This window comes from Thrips palmi, unplaced genomic scaffold (genome assembly GCF_012932325.1).
Source record: "Thrips palmi isolate BJ-2018 unplaced genomic scaffold, TpBJ-2018v1 HiC_scaffold_17, whole genome shotgun sequence".
Lineage (NCBI taxonomy): Eukaryota > Metazoa > Arthropoda > Insecta > Thysanoptera > Thripidae > Thrips > Thrips palmi.
Window position 1 is genome coordinate 2706219 of NW_023144626.1, and position 17248 is coordinate 2723466.

The 17248-nt window shown below is 59.1% G+C and overlaps 1 protein-coding gene across 1 annotated transcript in view; it reads right to left on the minus strand.

Annotated features, from left to right (window-relative positions):
• The window catches only part of LOC117643949 (nephrin), an 82588-nt gene that overhangs the window by 19237 nt on the left and 46103 nt on the right, over positions 1 to 17248 (minus strand). The window contains exons 7-10 of the mRNA XM_034383136.1: positions 13680 to 13824; positions 7590 to 7720; positions 2746 to 2905; positions 1953 to 2246 (exon numbers count right to left, since the gene is read on the minus strand). Coding sequence (XP_034239027.1) covers positions 1953 to 2246; positions 2746 to 2905; positions 7590 to 7720; positions 13680 to 13824 — 730 coding nt within the window. The remainder of the gene's footprint in view (positions 1 to 1952; positions 2247 to 2745; positions 2906 to 7589; positions 7721 to 13679; positions 13825 to 17248) is intronic.

The window sequence follows — 17248 nt, forward strand, 5'->3', positions numbered from 1 at the left end:
TGCCGCGAGGGTGGCGGAGTGCGAGCGGGGCGAGAGCAGGGCGAGAGCGGGGCGCACCCCTCCGCCGTCACATATCGTTCCAACTTACAACCTGAGAACTTGACTTTCACGACTCTTCCCATTTCGCAGAACAGCACTCACTTGGTGGCAGAGTCGAAGCGCCCCGCTGCTAGGCTGCCTGCTCCACCCGCCCCGCCCCGCCCGCCCCACCCGCCCGCCCCGCCCCGCCCCGCCCCGCCTTCTTTGCAAAGCTTTCTCAAGGCGTGAGAAACGTTACGGGGATGTCTCGGACTGGAGTCAAGTTTGGCCGGGGCCGCCAGGGCCGCCAGGGCGCGGCGAATATGGAAGTTGGCAAGACTTACTGCCGCGGAGTGAGCATCTGCCGGCTGCGGGAATTACGACACGGCCGCACCAAACTCGCGCCTCGGCCGCAAGGAATTCCACAGTGCACACACGCACTCACACAGCAACACACGCGCAGCAACGCACGCACACACACACACCCATGCGCGCGCTCGGCCACGTCCACGTCCACAAAGCTTTTCCGACGGCAAAAAAATAATAACACACATAACCTTCTCTCCCTCCCACATGACTGAGGCAACATAAAGCGGTATTGGTGAATAACCATCTGGCCGCGAAAGCAACACCCTAAAACGGCCTCTAAAGCGCGTCGCGTCGTTGGCGGCCGCCCGGGGAGTGGCGGGGGGCGGCGGCCGGAGTGACCCACATGGCCGTTTTACGACAAAGGCCGGGGGAGCGGCCGACGGGCGCCGCCGCGCGCTGCCGCGACTCCACAAGTTGCACTGGACACTTACGGCTGACTTCACCTTGTAGAGGGCACGCTGGCACACTGCGAGACACGAGGCCGCTCGGCCGCGCACGCCTTTTATGGATTCCTTTACTGTCCGGCGGCCGGGACTGCGGCCCGCTTGACGCACTCTCCGCCCCGGTCGTAGCTGGGCCGGGGGGACGCGCCGTCGGGGCGCTCGGCGCGACACACTGTATGCATGCCTCACGCCCTCGATGGCCGTATCGAGTCCAGAGGGCAAATATTGGGGCGGGGAGGGCTGACCGCACCGCGCACGCACGCCAGTGGGGTGGCCGTCAAGACAAGCGCGCGGGCGCCGTACTCCGTCTTGCCCAACCCCCATTCCCTGACCCCAGTCCGAGGGCCAGCCCATGACCAAGATCAACATGCGTTGCACATGGGCGTGCTAGGCTCATCCCTGCTGATAACATGAGCTGGCAGTTTCGGGAATTGATTTTATCGACGGGGGTTGCGCTTACGGGACGAACATCCCGGCCTCGGCCACCGGACCATGGCAGCGGGGCCGCTACAACCATGGGCCATAACTACCCCCGCCGGCAGAGGCGGGGTGCGACCAGCGCGGGCCGGCGGCCCCGGAGTTGTGCTGCAGCGCGGCCTCGCCGACGAGAACAAGGACGAGCGGGGCGGGGCGGTCCCGCGGGCCTGGCGCAGGTACTCGCCCTGCCGCCGCGCTCCCCAACAAATGGCGGTCGAATAGTTGGTGGCGCTCAGCCGCGCCAGTCCTATCGGTGGAGGCGGCCTGCTGACCGGGCGCGGCGGGGCGGCAAGGCGGCGGGGCCTGCCGGGGCGCTGAGCTACGAGCCGCGCGTTGGTCGCCAACTACACTTCTGTATTATTCATGAACGCGCCCTGAACCATTAAATTGTCGCTACGCGTGACAAACAGGCGTGCCTGGAGCTAAGAGAGTCGCCGCGCCGCCGGCAGGGATCGAACCCAAGGATTCAGCGCCGTGCATCAACGCAAATGAATAAGGCATGCGTCGCTGCGCAGCGCCATCCCGCTGCAGTCATGCCCTGCACTGCTAAAACAGTTGTTTTACTGTGCATTGGCAACGATTAGGATGCTTGACGAGGTTTTCAGCGCGTCGATGTTTTTGGCCGTGGAGGAGCATTCGTCTTACCTGCGGCGATGATGTGGTAGACGCAGGGCACGCGCTGGCTGCCGATGCGGTTCTTGGCGTAGCACAGCAGCGTGCCGTAGTCCAGCTCCGTCATGGGCGTGTAGCTGACGGTGGACAGTGTGCCGTGCCGCGTGATGTGCGACCCCTCCACCTCCACGCTCTCGGCCGAGTTGTTGAAGGTCCATCGGAACTCGACGTCGCCGGGGTTGGCGTCCACCGAGCAGGAGATGTTGGCCTTCTCCTGCTTGGCCACGCCGTGCACCCGCGTCTGGTTCGGCTCGCAGGTCGGCGCGACTGTCAACAGCCACAAGTTATTGCGTGGTTTTAAAGCGTCGCCAAACAGAGAGACACATGGTGTGCGGGTCATTATTTATTTCAACAAGGCCCTAGTTTGCCGCCATAAGCCAGCGATGAGCCTGAAGGGAGATTTATGCCGAATATTGTGTTGGCCGGGCCAGGGCCAGGCCTACTGCCGGGCATGGGGCGGCGTGCCCTCGTTGCAGGCCGACAAATATGTTAACGGTATCCCCCTCCACGCACACGCACGCATACATATTGTGTTATAATCTGCAACGGCCAGTCCATCCCGCTTGTAATGGGCACCGGGATGCGAGGGGCGTGGCCGGGCGTGGCCCGTCATTAAAACCAGCGGGGTGTATCTCGTTCGTTTTTAAACCGATTAAACTACGTCAAAGGCCCGCGGGCGAAGCAGCCAGACAAGCCGATCCGACTGCGGCTTTAATTGGCGATCAGTGATTGTGCGCGGTTCGAAAGAAGACACTGCCATACTCACAGAGCACGTTGAGGTAGAACGAGTTGCTGACGCCCTCGCCCTCCTGGTTGAAGCCCACACACGTGTAGTTGCCGGCAGAGGCTCGTGACACCCCCTGCAGCACCAGGCTCTGGTTGGCGATGATCACACCGCCTGATATGTTGTGGTTCAGCTGCTTGCCCTGCAACAACAGAAGCGACGTGTTTTTAAAAGACCTTAAAATCACGGCTTTCAAGGGTTATCTTAACGTGGCCAGCGCGCCGCATGAAAAAGGGGCCATTTTGCACGTTAATCTGACCTTGACGCCTCAGTGGCGACAGACATTATCAAAACACAGAGTGCACGGGAAAGAAAACCTTGGCAAAAAGACGATGCCATGAGAGAAAGCAAACAGTCGGGAGAGAACGCGGCAAAAAGGAGCCGAAAAAAGAGCGAGCAGTCTATCCTCGATTTGGCCTTGTTCCCCCGGCTGCTGCCGAGGCTGCCGGCCGCTGTGGACCGCGCCCCCAGCGACTCCAACGAGTCCGTCTTTCTGACAGGACAAGGTGAGGTATCCGAGAGGCAGCAGGCCTCGTTTGAGTGGAAGGAGAAGCGGTCTCTGCGGACGGAGAGGTGCTGCCAGTGCCGTCCCCATCCACCGACTTTCCGGGTGGCTTCACCCGGAGAGGCAGCCCTGCCGCTGTGGGGACTCAGCCCAGCCCAGCCTCGCCACCGGCACAGTGTGCAGGACAGCAGTGGTCCGGACAGGGTGCTCCCAAATGAACCGCGCTGATCGAATCGGAACGCGAGACGTTTGCCTGGTGGCAGCAGAAGTCGTCCCCGTCCTCCCTCCCACTGTTAAAATCCCGCATTCCGGGGCAGAAATTGAACAGAAGCAAAGATCTGCCGGATCTTCCAGAAAGGTTCTCCGTCGTCAGCGTCAGTATATAAACAGGTCATGATAGCGCCAAACTTCCGTGGTCGGTAAAATACGAATCGTCGAGCAGACATTTTCTGTCCTTTCCCTACTAGTGTTCCTCAGCGCCGCGGACTGCTCACCAGAGCCTCGTTCTTTTGGCCGATGGCCATGGCGGCCGGCCACGGCCACAATGGCGCCGGTCCGAGCGAGGCTGGGCGCGGCTGGCCGAGGCGGCCCGACTGGCAAACACGGTCCGGTGATGGTTTGCTCTCCGCTCTGGTGCATGCCGCCCTAGTCCTCAAACAGCACGCACGACTACGGGCCAACTTTGACTGGCGGCGCGAGCAGCGTCAAACGCAAATCCAGGCGGGCAGTCCAGTCTGTCCACGCCGCCCGGGCCCCATGCGGCAAGGCCCACAGGGGCAAACATGCAGACACACGCTCGAACGCACTCATCCAGGCGGCTTGTTTTTCATTCAACCCGATCTCCGCATCCAAACAGGCATAGCTGATGGACTCGCTTCCGAGTAAATACTCCCAGGCCACAGTGGCGGACTAACAAGGGGAAAAGGCTCGGGCCGGGCTGCAGTGTCGTGGTTCAATGCGGATCATTTCGAGGTCATTTAATTCCAGCTGCTCTTCGATCATCTCTTCCCCACCCCCTTCAGTCAAAAAATTATATTTGAATCGGAACAAGCAGATTCCATTGTTTCAAGTTATCTGGGTTCAATAAACCTTTCTCTGTGTTTAGGAGCTTCAAGCCTCCCAGAAGGGCCTCGGCAGGCGCACTGAATTGTGCACCGACAAGTCCAACATGGACACCGCTGGGCTGGGGGCGCGGGCTGGTGGCAGAAGACGCCTCCCCCCCCCCCCCCCCTCGCGAGCTGTCTCAGGGTGCCCCTCCAGGATTCCCGTCTTGCTTTCCCCCGCTGGTACGTCACGGAGCAGCCTCAAATTGAATTTGGTAAGCTCGTTCAACCCTACGCTCGATGGCTTTTTACTTTCCTTTCATGCAATTTCCCCTTTTTGGTTGTGACGCACGGTTTTCTACGAAAAAAAATTGTCAGAGGCGAACGCGACGCCTCGCGGTGACTGGTGGATTGAGACAGGGCACTGCGCTCGGCTAAACTAGGGTTCTGAATATCTCTCTTCAATAATCTAGTGTCTTAACTGGACACGAGGCTCTTTTCGCTCTACTCGTAAGAAATGAACTGGGGCTTTTAACACCATACATATTCTCCAAAGATACTTTCGCAAGTTCCGGAGATTTATTTTTGCTGTGTTAATGGCAAACAAACATTTCTGCACAGATTTGGACACTACCTCCTCGTTGTTTGTTGTTTGACCTCTCGGTTTGGAGTACCTGTTCTAATTACCATATGGACCGCGCTGCTTGTTTTTCCGTCTCTGAAACAACACGACAGGACCGTCCCCCGGCTATTACAGCTGCGCCGGCCTAACTGCAGCAGAGTAAATTATGCCCCACCCTGGTGTGCGAACCAAGGGCAAACCTGATACGGTGTGTCAACCACACGGGACGGGGAGAGGGGAAAAAAGCTCTCTGTGGGGGCGTCCTAGCGCGGGAAGCTGACTACGGCGAAAAAAGTGTGTTTTCAAACGGTAGTGGATGAGGCTCCGGGTTTAGGCACGACCCCCGAGGCCCTCCTTCATAGCCGCCATGCATGCATAACTGGCAAACAAAAGACGCAGGGCAGCGCAAGAGCATGTCCTGGGCGGAGGGCCATCGAGGCGAAAGGGGCCGTGGTGCCTTTGCTTTTTACGGCATCGGTCTTCTTGCGTGGGTCCTGGTGCCGCGCTGCCGCCGCGCTGCCCCCGCGACCAGGCCCGACCCTCACCGTCATCCTCATCGCCCCTTCAAAACTCGATCGGCACGGAAACGGCGTGAAACGGGGTAAGTGAGGCTGCAACTGGGGCAACGCCTGGCAAACGCCGATGTCGCTTTCCACTGGCGATGGCGGCCCGGGCCCCCAACTTGTTGGTCGCTGTTTCTGCCAGGCAACAAAGTACTTTTTGTTGGGTTTGTTTCGGAAGTTTGCGTCGTCAGGCAAAAGTGGGCACGCCTTAACTATTCAGTCTGTCCCCGGCACGGCTCACGCCCGTCGAATCGCCTTCCGGGGAACGGGAGGATCTCGGACTGGCACCTTGTCTATTATCCAGCAAACAAGGCTACACTGCATAATTCACTTGATGTGTCCTTCAATCCACCACTGCATTGGACACGACCCAAATCGGTCGTCTGATGACGTCATCATTCCTGAGAAAGTGAGTCGTGCCACACATTTTTGTGAACCATTTTAAGGGTTCGATGAAGACCAGTGACCGAAAAGTGGTCGTCATTTGGGGAACACTGTGTGGCTGTTGGCGGTCCCACTGAGAAGACGCGCTGATTAAAAGCGGCGGCCGACAGCGACAAAGGTTCGTCGGCTCAAGGCAGCGTCAACGCAGCGCCGCCGAAATGACACAATCATGCCTCGCAGTCTGTACCGCGCGCTGCCGTGCCGGTGCCGTCTCCTGACCACTCGTGGATTAGGCCCACCGAGCCGAGCCCAGCCCAGGCCAGTGCCGCCCCAGAGGGCCCAGGCCCAGAGGAGGCGAGCATTTTGCCAGGCGTGGCGGTGCGCGTGCCCTTCCGTCCGGCACTCCATCAGCAGCCCTATTGTTGCCCCGTGATAACTCAGGGCAACAATGCCAGTGCGACAATGTATGACATTGTGCCCCCTCCACACACACTGCAAAGCGCGGCAAGGCGAAGCTCGTAGTGTGTGCGGAACACGTCGTCCCACGAGGAAAATCGCCCAATCTCTTATTCCCTCTGGTTCATTTGGTTTATTAATCCGTTGCTGTCAAAATCTGTCCGGCCGAGCCAGCTGCTCGGGACACGCTGCCTTGGCGAGTGCCCGGCACTCCCATTATTGACAATTGCGTATGGCAAAGCACTCAGGGCAGGCCGTCGACGGCTACACTCCCGGCACTACAATGCCGGCATTGCCCTTCGAGCACAGCCCGGCCACTCCTGGAAAGTTTCCGTGGAAACAGGCACTGACACCGGCACTGAATAAAGCAGTGGAAACGGTTTGAAAAAACAGGCAGGAGGCAAAGCGACCGTGATTGTCGAAGCTACTTTTGGAAACGAGTAGTTCCGCCTCCGGCCGGCGGGGCCGCGACGGCCCGAGCGGCTGGAATGCACCGGTCTCCCCGTTTGGAACAGTGCCGGGCTCGAAATGAGAAAAGCAAGGCAGCCGCTGGAAGGAATAAGACGAATTTCGTAATTGAGGGCGGGGCAAGGGCCAGGGCTGGGCCAGGGCTGGGCCAGGGCTGGGCCAGGGCCTGGCCAGCGATCACCGGGAGATAGCCCGGCCTGGCCTGGCCTGGAGACTGGGTGGAAGAGGGTCGCTACCGCGCTACCGCTCTCTCGGCTTTGGTCGGACAACCTTCTTCGTTATCCCCTTCTTTCTTTAGCCACCCTTTATCGCCGGTCCGTCACCGCGCCACTGCGAGGCTCGCGAGTCCTCCTCCTCCTCCTCCCTTTTATTTTCAATAACGTGCGACGACGTCCATGAAAGCGACTCGTCATTCGAGTCAGAAAGGAGATTGGGCTGCAAACGGATAAGTACCGGCGGAAGTAAAAAAGGAGAGACGAATATAACCTTTCCGTTTCGGCAAATTGGATCGGCTGGCTGGGTGACTTCTCCCGGAATATCCCCCAAATGCTTTTCCCGCTGGAGGCGGGGGAGGTTTTTTGCGCACTTTAATTGAAAAAGGAGTACCGGCGAGTCATGCCGCCAACAGAGGCGTCCTGCTGTGAAGCGCAACAGCGTCGAATTAGGCGTTAAAAACCGACGCCACCAGACAAACCTTAATGTACGAGTACCCAAGCGCCAGAGAGAGATTTGTCCGCTACGGCCACGAATCTTTGTGAGAAACTTAGTAAGGAAGGCTGACTTACATTGTGCCTCCACTCCACCTTGTAGATGGGCGGGTTGGCGTCCACCAGGCAGTCGTAGTACACGTCGCTGGTCTCGCGGATGTTGTCGGGATTGAGCGACTTCCCGAGCAGCAGCTTCGTCTCGGGAACATCTGCAACAAAACAACAACAATCCATTACAGGCGCGCGTTCGATAATGGGAAACCGATCATGCCGCCATAAATGCCACAAACTTTGCCGGAGCCACTGGAAGAATTAAACAGCCCTCCGACCACTAGTGACACAACTACACTCCACACACACACACACACACCACACACACACACACACACACACACACACACACACACCACACACACACACGAAGCAAAGGATAATCCGACCCTCCTGCTGTCGGAGGGAACTTCCCTCTGGCGAGGCAGGGAGGCCAAATGAAGTAGCGGGAATAAAAGAGGCAGAATGAGACGGTTTGTGTTTACTCCTGGGCATCAATACCGGCGGGCCGGACGGACTGGACGCAATGAAACCGTCCAGGAACTGGGCCAGGGCGGATCCAGGGCGGGCCTGGGAGGGGAGAGGGACACAGTGGCACTTTATCTCGGCACACAGAGGCAATGTCTTGATTTTCGCCTACCTTTCGGGACCTTGGTTTTACCAGTGTCGTTCGGAACGTACCCACCCCGTAAATGGCACAACTTTGCGATTGGCGCCGTCAGCAGCGCGCGTGGCGGCGCCTGGCCATGCGGCTAACGCTGCTAAGGTCTTCTCGCGGAACTGGCACACTGGCTAGGCTCGGCCGGCCTAGCCTAGATAGACTGCATTCAACCGTGGCAGCAGTTTGGCCGTTCAACTGGCCGGGCCCGTAAATCAAGCCTGCTGACGCCACTGGATGTCTGTATGATACAGACTGTATCGCCGCGATCCGACGATTCCCAATGCGAGCGCGCGAAACCTGGGTTCAAATCCCACCGGAAGCGGGCCCCCCTTTTTTGCCGCCGTACTTATCCCCCGACCAGCCGGCGGGCCGCGCGCCAGCGGGGCGATTTCGCGCAGTGTCGCTTGCGTCTCTCTCGCACCCCTGCGGGACGCCGCCGCGAGTGCGAGAGAGACAGAGAGAGAGCGGCGCCGCTGGACACGTTAGGGGACAGCTGGCACAGTGATAAATCGGAGCGTTATCATCGCGCGCCCACACATCTTCATTACTATCAATGCCAAGGCGACCGTCGCCACACTCATGCCGCCTCAGCACATATTCCTCTATATTGATTACCGCAGGCCCATTTTTCGGCCACTGTGACAAAAAAAAATCTTTCCTCAAAAGAGATTTCCGGAGAATTTTCGAAAAAAAAATAATCCCCCAGCCTCTCTAGTCTTGGAAAAATTTAAAAACCTAAAATGCCTTTGTTTTCAATGAATTTTCAGCTGGTAAAGGTAAAAAAAAATATTTTCGGAGAAATTTTTGACAGAGCTAGGGAACGCATATTCCGGGACTTTTCGATTCATTGTTAACAGTGCCACCACCGCAAGGGACCCAAGGAAGGCGAAGGTTGGGAAATGGCAGTGCTGGCTGTCCCCGGCGCGTCCCGGACGATACGCCACGCAACGCCACGCAACGCCAATTTGTGCACTTCCAGTCCACAGGACGCTCGCCTGTGCCACCGGTGGCGTGGGGAGGGGGGGGGGGGGAGGGAAATGAGTCGAACGGCGGGGATGAAAACTCAGCCGGCAGTCGGCCGATCGAGTCATTTGCTCTGGAAGAAAGACAAAAAAAGGGTGACGAATAACAAAAAGGTTGACGAATGTGCTTGTGTGTTGACACAAAAAGACGCGCCAGAGTGAGGAAACGACACACGAAAATGGAAACAGCACAAGATACGCCAAAGTGGCAGAGCCTTCGGAGCGGAAAATTGCAATCAGCATGGAAATCTATCCATTAATCAAGGGCTGTCTCTGCCTCTCTGTCTCTCCGCTCTCGTGTGTGCGTGAACGGCGCTCGACGAATTCCCGTCCCCGTTCTACGGTTCCAATTCGACTTTATTTCTGCGCCCCCGCCATTTTCCCTCGCGTTCTTCACTCTTGACGGTGTATCGTTGTTATCACGGCGGGCCCGCCCGAGCCACGGGAGTCACGGGCCCAGGTGATAAGGAGGCCTTAGCGCCGTGCGTGCCAGGGACCCCCCGGCCGCCCGGACCCCCCGGCCCCAGCCCCGCCTGGCCCACCAGTCGGCCGGGACCCAGCGCCCCGTCCTGTCTCGACGTCCCAAATAACATATGCGTTTCGTGACGGTCAGCATATTTGAACTGTTGGTGCAAAGTTTGCGCTAAGGGGACCCTCTCCTCTCTCTCCTCGGCTGGGCGGCAGGACGTGCTCGGCGGCGCCACTAGAGGGAGTGCGGCGTCACCAAGGGGGGGAGGAGAGAGAGAGAGAGAGAGAGAGAGAGCGCTGGGCTTGACAAGGCACACTGGAAAAAGGAGGAGGCGGGGAGCGCGGACGGCGACCCGCGGACTCGTTAACGTGGCTAACTACTTGTTTTCTTGCTGCCGGGGCCCGAGGAGGGTGCACTGGTGCGCCAGTACACTGCATCCCGTCGAGGCACTGCAAGCGCTTGCATCGAAGGCGGAAGCGCGGCACCTTCGGACAAAGCTGTTGTAGCTACACTGGGAATGCAATTAGTTGCAGCGAGGTGACGGAGGGCATCATGGACGGTCCCCTGCCAGGCAGGCTGCCAGGCAGGCAGGCAGCCCGCCAGGCACTGCAACGTGACGAGTCGGCTCGCAATTACGGCCTGCATGACCTCCATCGGCACGCCGCTTAACGCCGGGCGCCCTCATCCAGACAAGTAGTGTCTCCCCCTCCCCTCTCCCCCCGCCGTCGACGCGACGGAGAGAAATAATTTGAAACCCCCTCGAAATCGCGCGCCGCGCCGCGCCGTGCCGCGCCGCCAACTTGTACTAGTGCGGGCGAAGGACGCGGTGGGCGGTGGGAGGGGTAATTCTCAAAGGAACTCGTCCTCGGCGGCAAGGCCTCCTCCACGCGACGCGACGGGCCGCGACGGGCGGCATGTGCCGCGGCATGTACCCCAGCCTGCCGCCCCAGCCAGCCGCCCCAGCCGCTACAGCGCGCCGCTCCGCCGCTCAAACTCGCCCGAAAGAGCGTCGCGCCAAACTAGACATAATTGCGCCGCGGTGGCGCGTCGTTAAGACGACGCCGGATTAACAGATTTAAACGAACGGTCCGTCGCGCGGCGGGCACGTGGGGCGCGGCGCGGCACGGCTCTGGTGACGGCGGCGTGCTTCTTATTTCATCGCCGCCACGCCTCGCCACGCCACTTGGCGGGGGCGCATTTAGCGCGGCGCGCCGAAACCCGAATCGCCTAATTGGAGCGCTCTATTCCGGTCTGCCGAGCGACCCCGAAGAGTCTCTTCGCCGTCTCTCTCGCACCCGCGCCGAACGCCGCGTGAGTGCGAGAGAGACAGCGACGCCACGGCTTCGCATCCTTCGAACTGTCTAGGGATCAGCCATCATTTTTGGCCGATTTTACAGCGTGAAAGAAGGCGTGGGCGGTCGCGCGGTCCCGGGACAACAACTGCTAATCTGCCGCCACCGCACTGTCCAGCTGTCCCAAGGCTACGGCTGGCCAAGGCGGCCCCTCGGCCTGTGCATAACTTTTGCTGCCTGATACACGGCGCGGAGGCGCACTATTGGCCTAAACTAGCCCTCGCGCCCTGGGCGAGCCCCGCGGCCCTTCGGGGGGCAGGGTGGCTCGCTCCGCGCCGTCGCTCTGTCTCTCTCGCTCCGCCAGGGCGCGCCCCACGAGTGCGAGAGAGACAGAGGGACCCTGCTGGCTTGCCCTCGGCCCTGCCCTCGGCCCTGCCGGTGAGGAATGGGGCTTCTGACCAAGGGGGCGTGTCCCTACAGTGTTGCAGGGAGGGGGCCGCAACTCCAGACCCAACAACCCCCCTTGCAGGCCAGCCCCCTCCCTCGCAGCCCCGCGCAGCGCAGGCCCCAGGGACACCCAACTTTATGGACTCTGTTTAAATCAGGTCCAGGGATGGCTGAACGACTACCCCTGTCAGCGCCTTAGTTGGGGACGGAAGAGCGCCGGCCGTCCCAGCGCAGCGGCATCCACAGTGCAGCAAAGGCCATGCAGCACTGCAGTGGGACGCCGCTCTGGGACGGACGGACGGACAGGCGGACCTTGAGAAGCTGAAAAGAGGCACCCGCGCTGCCCTCGGACAAACAAATTTGGGGGAGGTTAGGAAGCAAATTTGAAAAGGCAGGTTTGGAAACAAAATATTGCGCAAACTCATCTATTAAATTCGGTAGGTACTTTTAATACAGAGCAACCAAAGTCCCCACACGTGGGGAAAAACAAGAAAAGAAAACGTTCGCCTTGGTGTGAGTGCTGCGATGGCGGGGTGGTGGCAAGCCCACCCTTCCGGGCGCCAGGTGGGTCTGGCGGGCCTGGCGGGCACAAGGTACCCGGGCCCTCGTCTCTTCAAGTCCGTTAGGCAGTCGGGCCGAGCTCCTGCGCTAAACTTCGGACGAGAAAATAAAGCGCCTGTTTTTGAACGACTTCGCTCCGCTCTCTCGCACCGCTACGCGACGCGCCGCGAGTGCGAGTGAGACAGTACTACGATACGTTTCGCTTCGGCACCAGCCCGCGGGCCCTGCGGGTCGCGGAGGAGCGGCGCACCTGCCACTCACAGCCACCGCTACCTGACGTCGCTGGTGTCTGTCGGCCGGCACGCACAGTGTGGGCGTTCACAGTGGCGCGGGGGCGATTAATGCCCAGGCTGTTTGCGACACGCATTGCGCGTCGCGACTTATTTATGACAATGATTTACTTTTGTAATTTGGCGGCGTGTAATTTGGCGCGCCTCGAGGACGCCGACGACGCTGCTTGCGGCCACCGCCTCACTCCCCCTCCTTCCCCCTCCTCCTCCAGCTCCTAGACGTAACCGCCGTTCATTTGGCCACCTTATTACAAAGCGGCCCCCCATTTTTTACTCTTATGTACACGAGGTGCGCTCCGCGCCGTGCCGCCTCGCCGCGGTCCTCGGCCTCGGCCGTTAGAGGCCCCAAAGCGTTACGGCCCGCGAGTAAATCTGCGACGAGGAAATGGGGTGGCGGCCTGGGCCGGGCCTCGGCCGAGCTCCAGGGTCCAGGAGCACTGGGGTCTTTGCCTCGAAAGTGGATGATCGGCCTGGCCCGCCGCCCCGGCCTCCCTGCAGGAAGACTTTTCACGGACGACGCACCGTTTCCGCTGGGCCATCATAAGTGCCAGAGCGAGGCGGAAGGCCGCGTGTGCCAAACTGCGCTTTCGTCGCTCTGTCTCTCTCGTACTCGCGGGGCGCACCGTTGGAGGTCGAGCCAGGGCAGCGTCCCCCCACAGTTCGTTGCCCCAACTTTGGCAGGCGAATCCAGGTAACCGCGAGCATGACCCCGACAGGCTTCCCGGGAATCCGTCAACAAAACTGCCACCTTTTTGGGACTCGTCCTCCGCGCGACCGCGCGTATGTTTTGCTTTCATGCCTGTTTGCCGAGGGGCCGAGTCCACCGTGGTCCGTCCCGGTCGTTCCAGCCGCGCAACAACACCTCGACCCGAGCGCGCGTCTATCGGAGGAGAAGAAGGATACCATTTCGGTTCGAGGAGTCGCCTCCCAAGAGAGCCCTTTCGACCCCTCTTTCCACCCCGGCTGTAAAGCCCGAGCTCGCCAAGCCTGGGCTGCCCCGGCCCGGTGCATTCACGCCATTGAGTATGTGACGTATCGGCCCTCTCGCTAGGGATACTCACACTGGATGTGCGACCCTCCTCCTGAATGGGCTCCCCCTCCCCTCGCCAGCATTAGAGGCTTCGGATACACCTCACCTAGACGAGCTCCACCCCATGCGGTGCTTTGGCCGGGACTCCGCATGCAGTGTCAATGCAGTGCACTAGGTGGGGATGAGAAAGGCCACGCATCTGCATCTCGTAGAGCAATGTGAGGATGAGGAAGGCCACGCTTCTGCATCTCGAAAGCGGTGACTGCCACCAACGTTAACCACAGAATAAAATTAAAATGGAAATAACTTTTACGTGCGCCCTCACTTTTCTTGACGTGTACTTACATTGCACGTGTAGCAGGCGGCTCTCCTCCAGGACGGCGCCCTCCATGGCCGTGTTGGACGCCTTGCACGTGAGCGTCTTGCCGGCGTCCTCCTTGGCGGGGTGGTACGACAGCGTCGAGGTGGTGGTGTTGCCGTCCGTCGAGGTCTGCAAACAGCCAGGCAAGGCAAAGTTACACACGGACCCAGTTGGGCTTTCCCTCGGAGTGGCAGGCCGCTGGCAGCCGCTGGCGGGCACGGGCCTGGGGCACCGTGGCCCACCTGCTGGTGTCGCAGAGCCGCGCGCCACCTCACTGCGAGCTATCGAAACAGGAAGCCCGGCCAAACAGTTTAGTACACTTCAGAGGTTTCGTGGACCTGCTGAAAAGAGATGGCGCTGTGAGGAGTGCGCGAGTGCGAGCGAGAAGTCCCACCCGTCCGTTTTACCTTGTTTACCTCACCGGGCAAAGTTACATTCGCTACAACACTACCCCGATATATTTTGTTTGACATGGTGTTTTCGTTCAGTGCAGTGGCGTAAGTGTAGTGCAGGGATCGTTAACGCTAACGCCAACCAAGTCGCAACGTTATTGTGGCCGTAGCGATCCAGTTTGAGAGTAACTTTTAACAACGCTGCGACCGCCAAGCGCTGCTAAGTACCAAACTATTAGCGGACCAACGGGGGAAAGGAGGAGGGGGCAATGTGAGACTGCACTCGAGAAAGGGGACGCTCGCGGGGGATATATTTGCCACTGTAAAGCAGAGCGATGCAATTCATTTTCCCTCCCCTGGATCCAACGAGGACCTCAATGAGGCGAAAGTCAACAAGCCGACCGGTTTCCTATTTCGCCCTCCCCTTCCACCGCCCCCTTCCCCCTCCCCCTCCAGCCCCTCGACCTGTGCCGGCGCGGTAGTGCCCTAACGCACCGAGAACTCTTCTGCAGTTGAGATAGCGCCGCGAAACATAAATCCAAGCGGCAATTTACAAAGCACATTTTTCTTCCGTGTGGCGATGTTCTGGTTTTGTGGCGCTCCAGAGTCCTGCCCTGCCTTGCCCCTCGGCCAGCGCAGAGAAGTCGGCACCCAGTAGAGAGAGAGAGAGAGAGAGAGAGAGAGAGAGAGAGAGAGAGAGAGAAGGGGAGGCCTTTGCTTGGCGGAGGCCGGTCCACTGGTCCGGTCCCAGGAGTCCTGTTTATTTCGGCCACCGACGAGCAGCACCGTGTCCTCATAGACCGGATTGCACTCGGCCCCCCTTTTCTCTCTCACTCACTCTCTCTCTCTCTTACATGTGCCCTCTCCTTCCCTCCGCGCACCGTTTAAGGGCAGTCGCGCAAAAGTTTGAGACCACTCGCCACAAAGTGCGCAGCACACTCAGCCAGTGTTGACAATTTTCTCCAGATTCGGCTGATATGAGTATTCTTACTCGTAGTTAGTCCAGGCTGCACTTCATGGGCACAGTTGTGCAGACTGAAGCGCAAGGAATGGTCAAACCAGTCGAACGTAGATGAAATTGTCAACAAAAGGGATTGTCATGAAACTAGGGCTCTAAATGTTGGCGCGTATTAAATGCAGCCAAACAGACATAAAAAACGAAACAGAAAGTTTCGGAGGCCTTATCTACGACTGGAGACTGCCAAGATTATTCTGCTGCTGGTGAGTGAGAAGATAAGGCGCCTCGAGACGAGGACGAGCCCAGGGACAGCACCTTTCGCGTGGCGAGTGCGGGTTAATCCGGGGGAGGAGAAACGTCTCCAGAAAGGATGGACAGGACTTCCTAACAAGGATCAAGAATGTTAACAATAATTAAGCTGTAGTTAAAAATAACAAGTTGGGAGAGGCCGGCGCGATGGTGGCCGAGAGGAGCGTCTCTTCAACTTGTTTTTTCCTTCCGACTCGGGAGAGGACGACGAGGACGACCAAAGAGTTGGGGAGGAGCTCAATATTGCGTTTGACACATTTTATTATCTTTGCCATCCCTAGGAAACTTTCAGCCCCCCTCGCTCGTTCGGGGCAGGCTTTTGTTCCAAACTTGGGGCGTACAGAGTCGCCGCTCCTTCGGGCACACCATTCTCCGAACATTCCTCCAAACAACTCGCCTGCAAACCGAAAATTGCTTTTCCGTAAGAAGGTTGCGACGTGCGAGGTGGGGACGGGCCCGGCCGGGCGGCCCAGCGGCCCGGGGGTCGAAGGGACGAACCGGACCGGGGGAGGAGGCAAGTTGCCAGGAACTATGCTAGCCCACCTCAAGCCGAAGGCCGACATAAAGGAATGCATGGCCTCCACCGCGGCACCTCGCTCTCGGTGGAGGACTCCTCAAACACCATCATTTCGCCCTTTTCTGCGTGCATACGTGCGTCCTTGCTAGCACACTGAGAATAAAAGAGCCAATGTAAGGCCCTAAATTTTGACGATAAAATTGATAAAATACTCCCCGCCTCTTTCGTTCACTCTGAGTGTACTTGCGCTGGCTGCCTCTTGCTCGACGATTCGGGGTTCGGAGCTTTAAGTCCCTCCTGACGGCGCGGCCGACGGGGACTGAATCGTGTTATCCGCGTTAAACCAATCACAAAATTGTCCCGAAATCCAGTCTCGCGATGGAGCCTCGCGCGGTCCACCGAACAGGGTATTATTCTATTTGATTTCCTCCACCGATTTTTATCCCCCTTCCCCTGCTCTTATTATTTTGCCAAGTCGGCCCATTCTTTCCACACACGCACCGCGTGTATGCGTATGGCGGCCGACAATATGTTGGCCCCGCAGTTAGTTTATGAGCGTCCGAACGCGTTTGAAGCGATGCCAAGCGATTGTTGTGCCAGGATCGTGGGCACTCGTGCCCCCACACGCACACACCAACTTTCACATACACACGCACACTCACCAACACACACACACACTCGCGCCGAGTGAGGCTTTTAGGGGAGAGGCCGGGGGGCGGGGCAACCATCGGAAACAGTTAGCACCGAGGAGCACAATGCGCGGGCGAGGCGAGGGGCTACATGGTCTGGTCAGGGGTGGAAAAATCCTGACGCACTGGAATACACGCCAAATGTTCCCGGGCCGGCCCACCCCGCGGCCAGGGCAGTGTTGAAGTCCGAGCAAACGAAAGATACCCTGTGATAAAGTTTTGGCATCAGATGCGCTGTGGAAAATGGCCAGGCTACGTAACGAGCCAATGCGGGGACTTGCCAAGCTGACCGAGCCAAGAAATCAGGGGAACCTGTGTGGACCTGTTTTGTAGACGTTTCGGGACAAATGCCATGGAAATGAGCTTTTAGTTGGCAGTGTCCTGGACGTCCCGGACTTGGATCTCTCTTTGGGGCACGTAAGACGACGCGGCGTCAAAGGAGCCTCGGTCACAAAGTACTGCGCTGCAGGCTGAATCCGAACGGGGCTTCGGCGCGCCGCCTCAACGACTCGGGACGACCCATGAGTGCGAGGGAGACAGCTGGCTGCAGGGTTTGGCCAGGCTCGGCGGGCGATGCGGAGGGAAGCCCGACCGAAGGCAAAGGGGAGGGTCGCCCTGGAGATCCGAAACGCGCAAGCCAAGACCGCGCCAAGACCACGCCAAGGAGACCCGCCCAGACCGGGCAAAA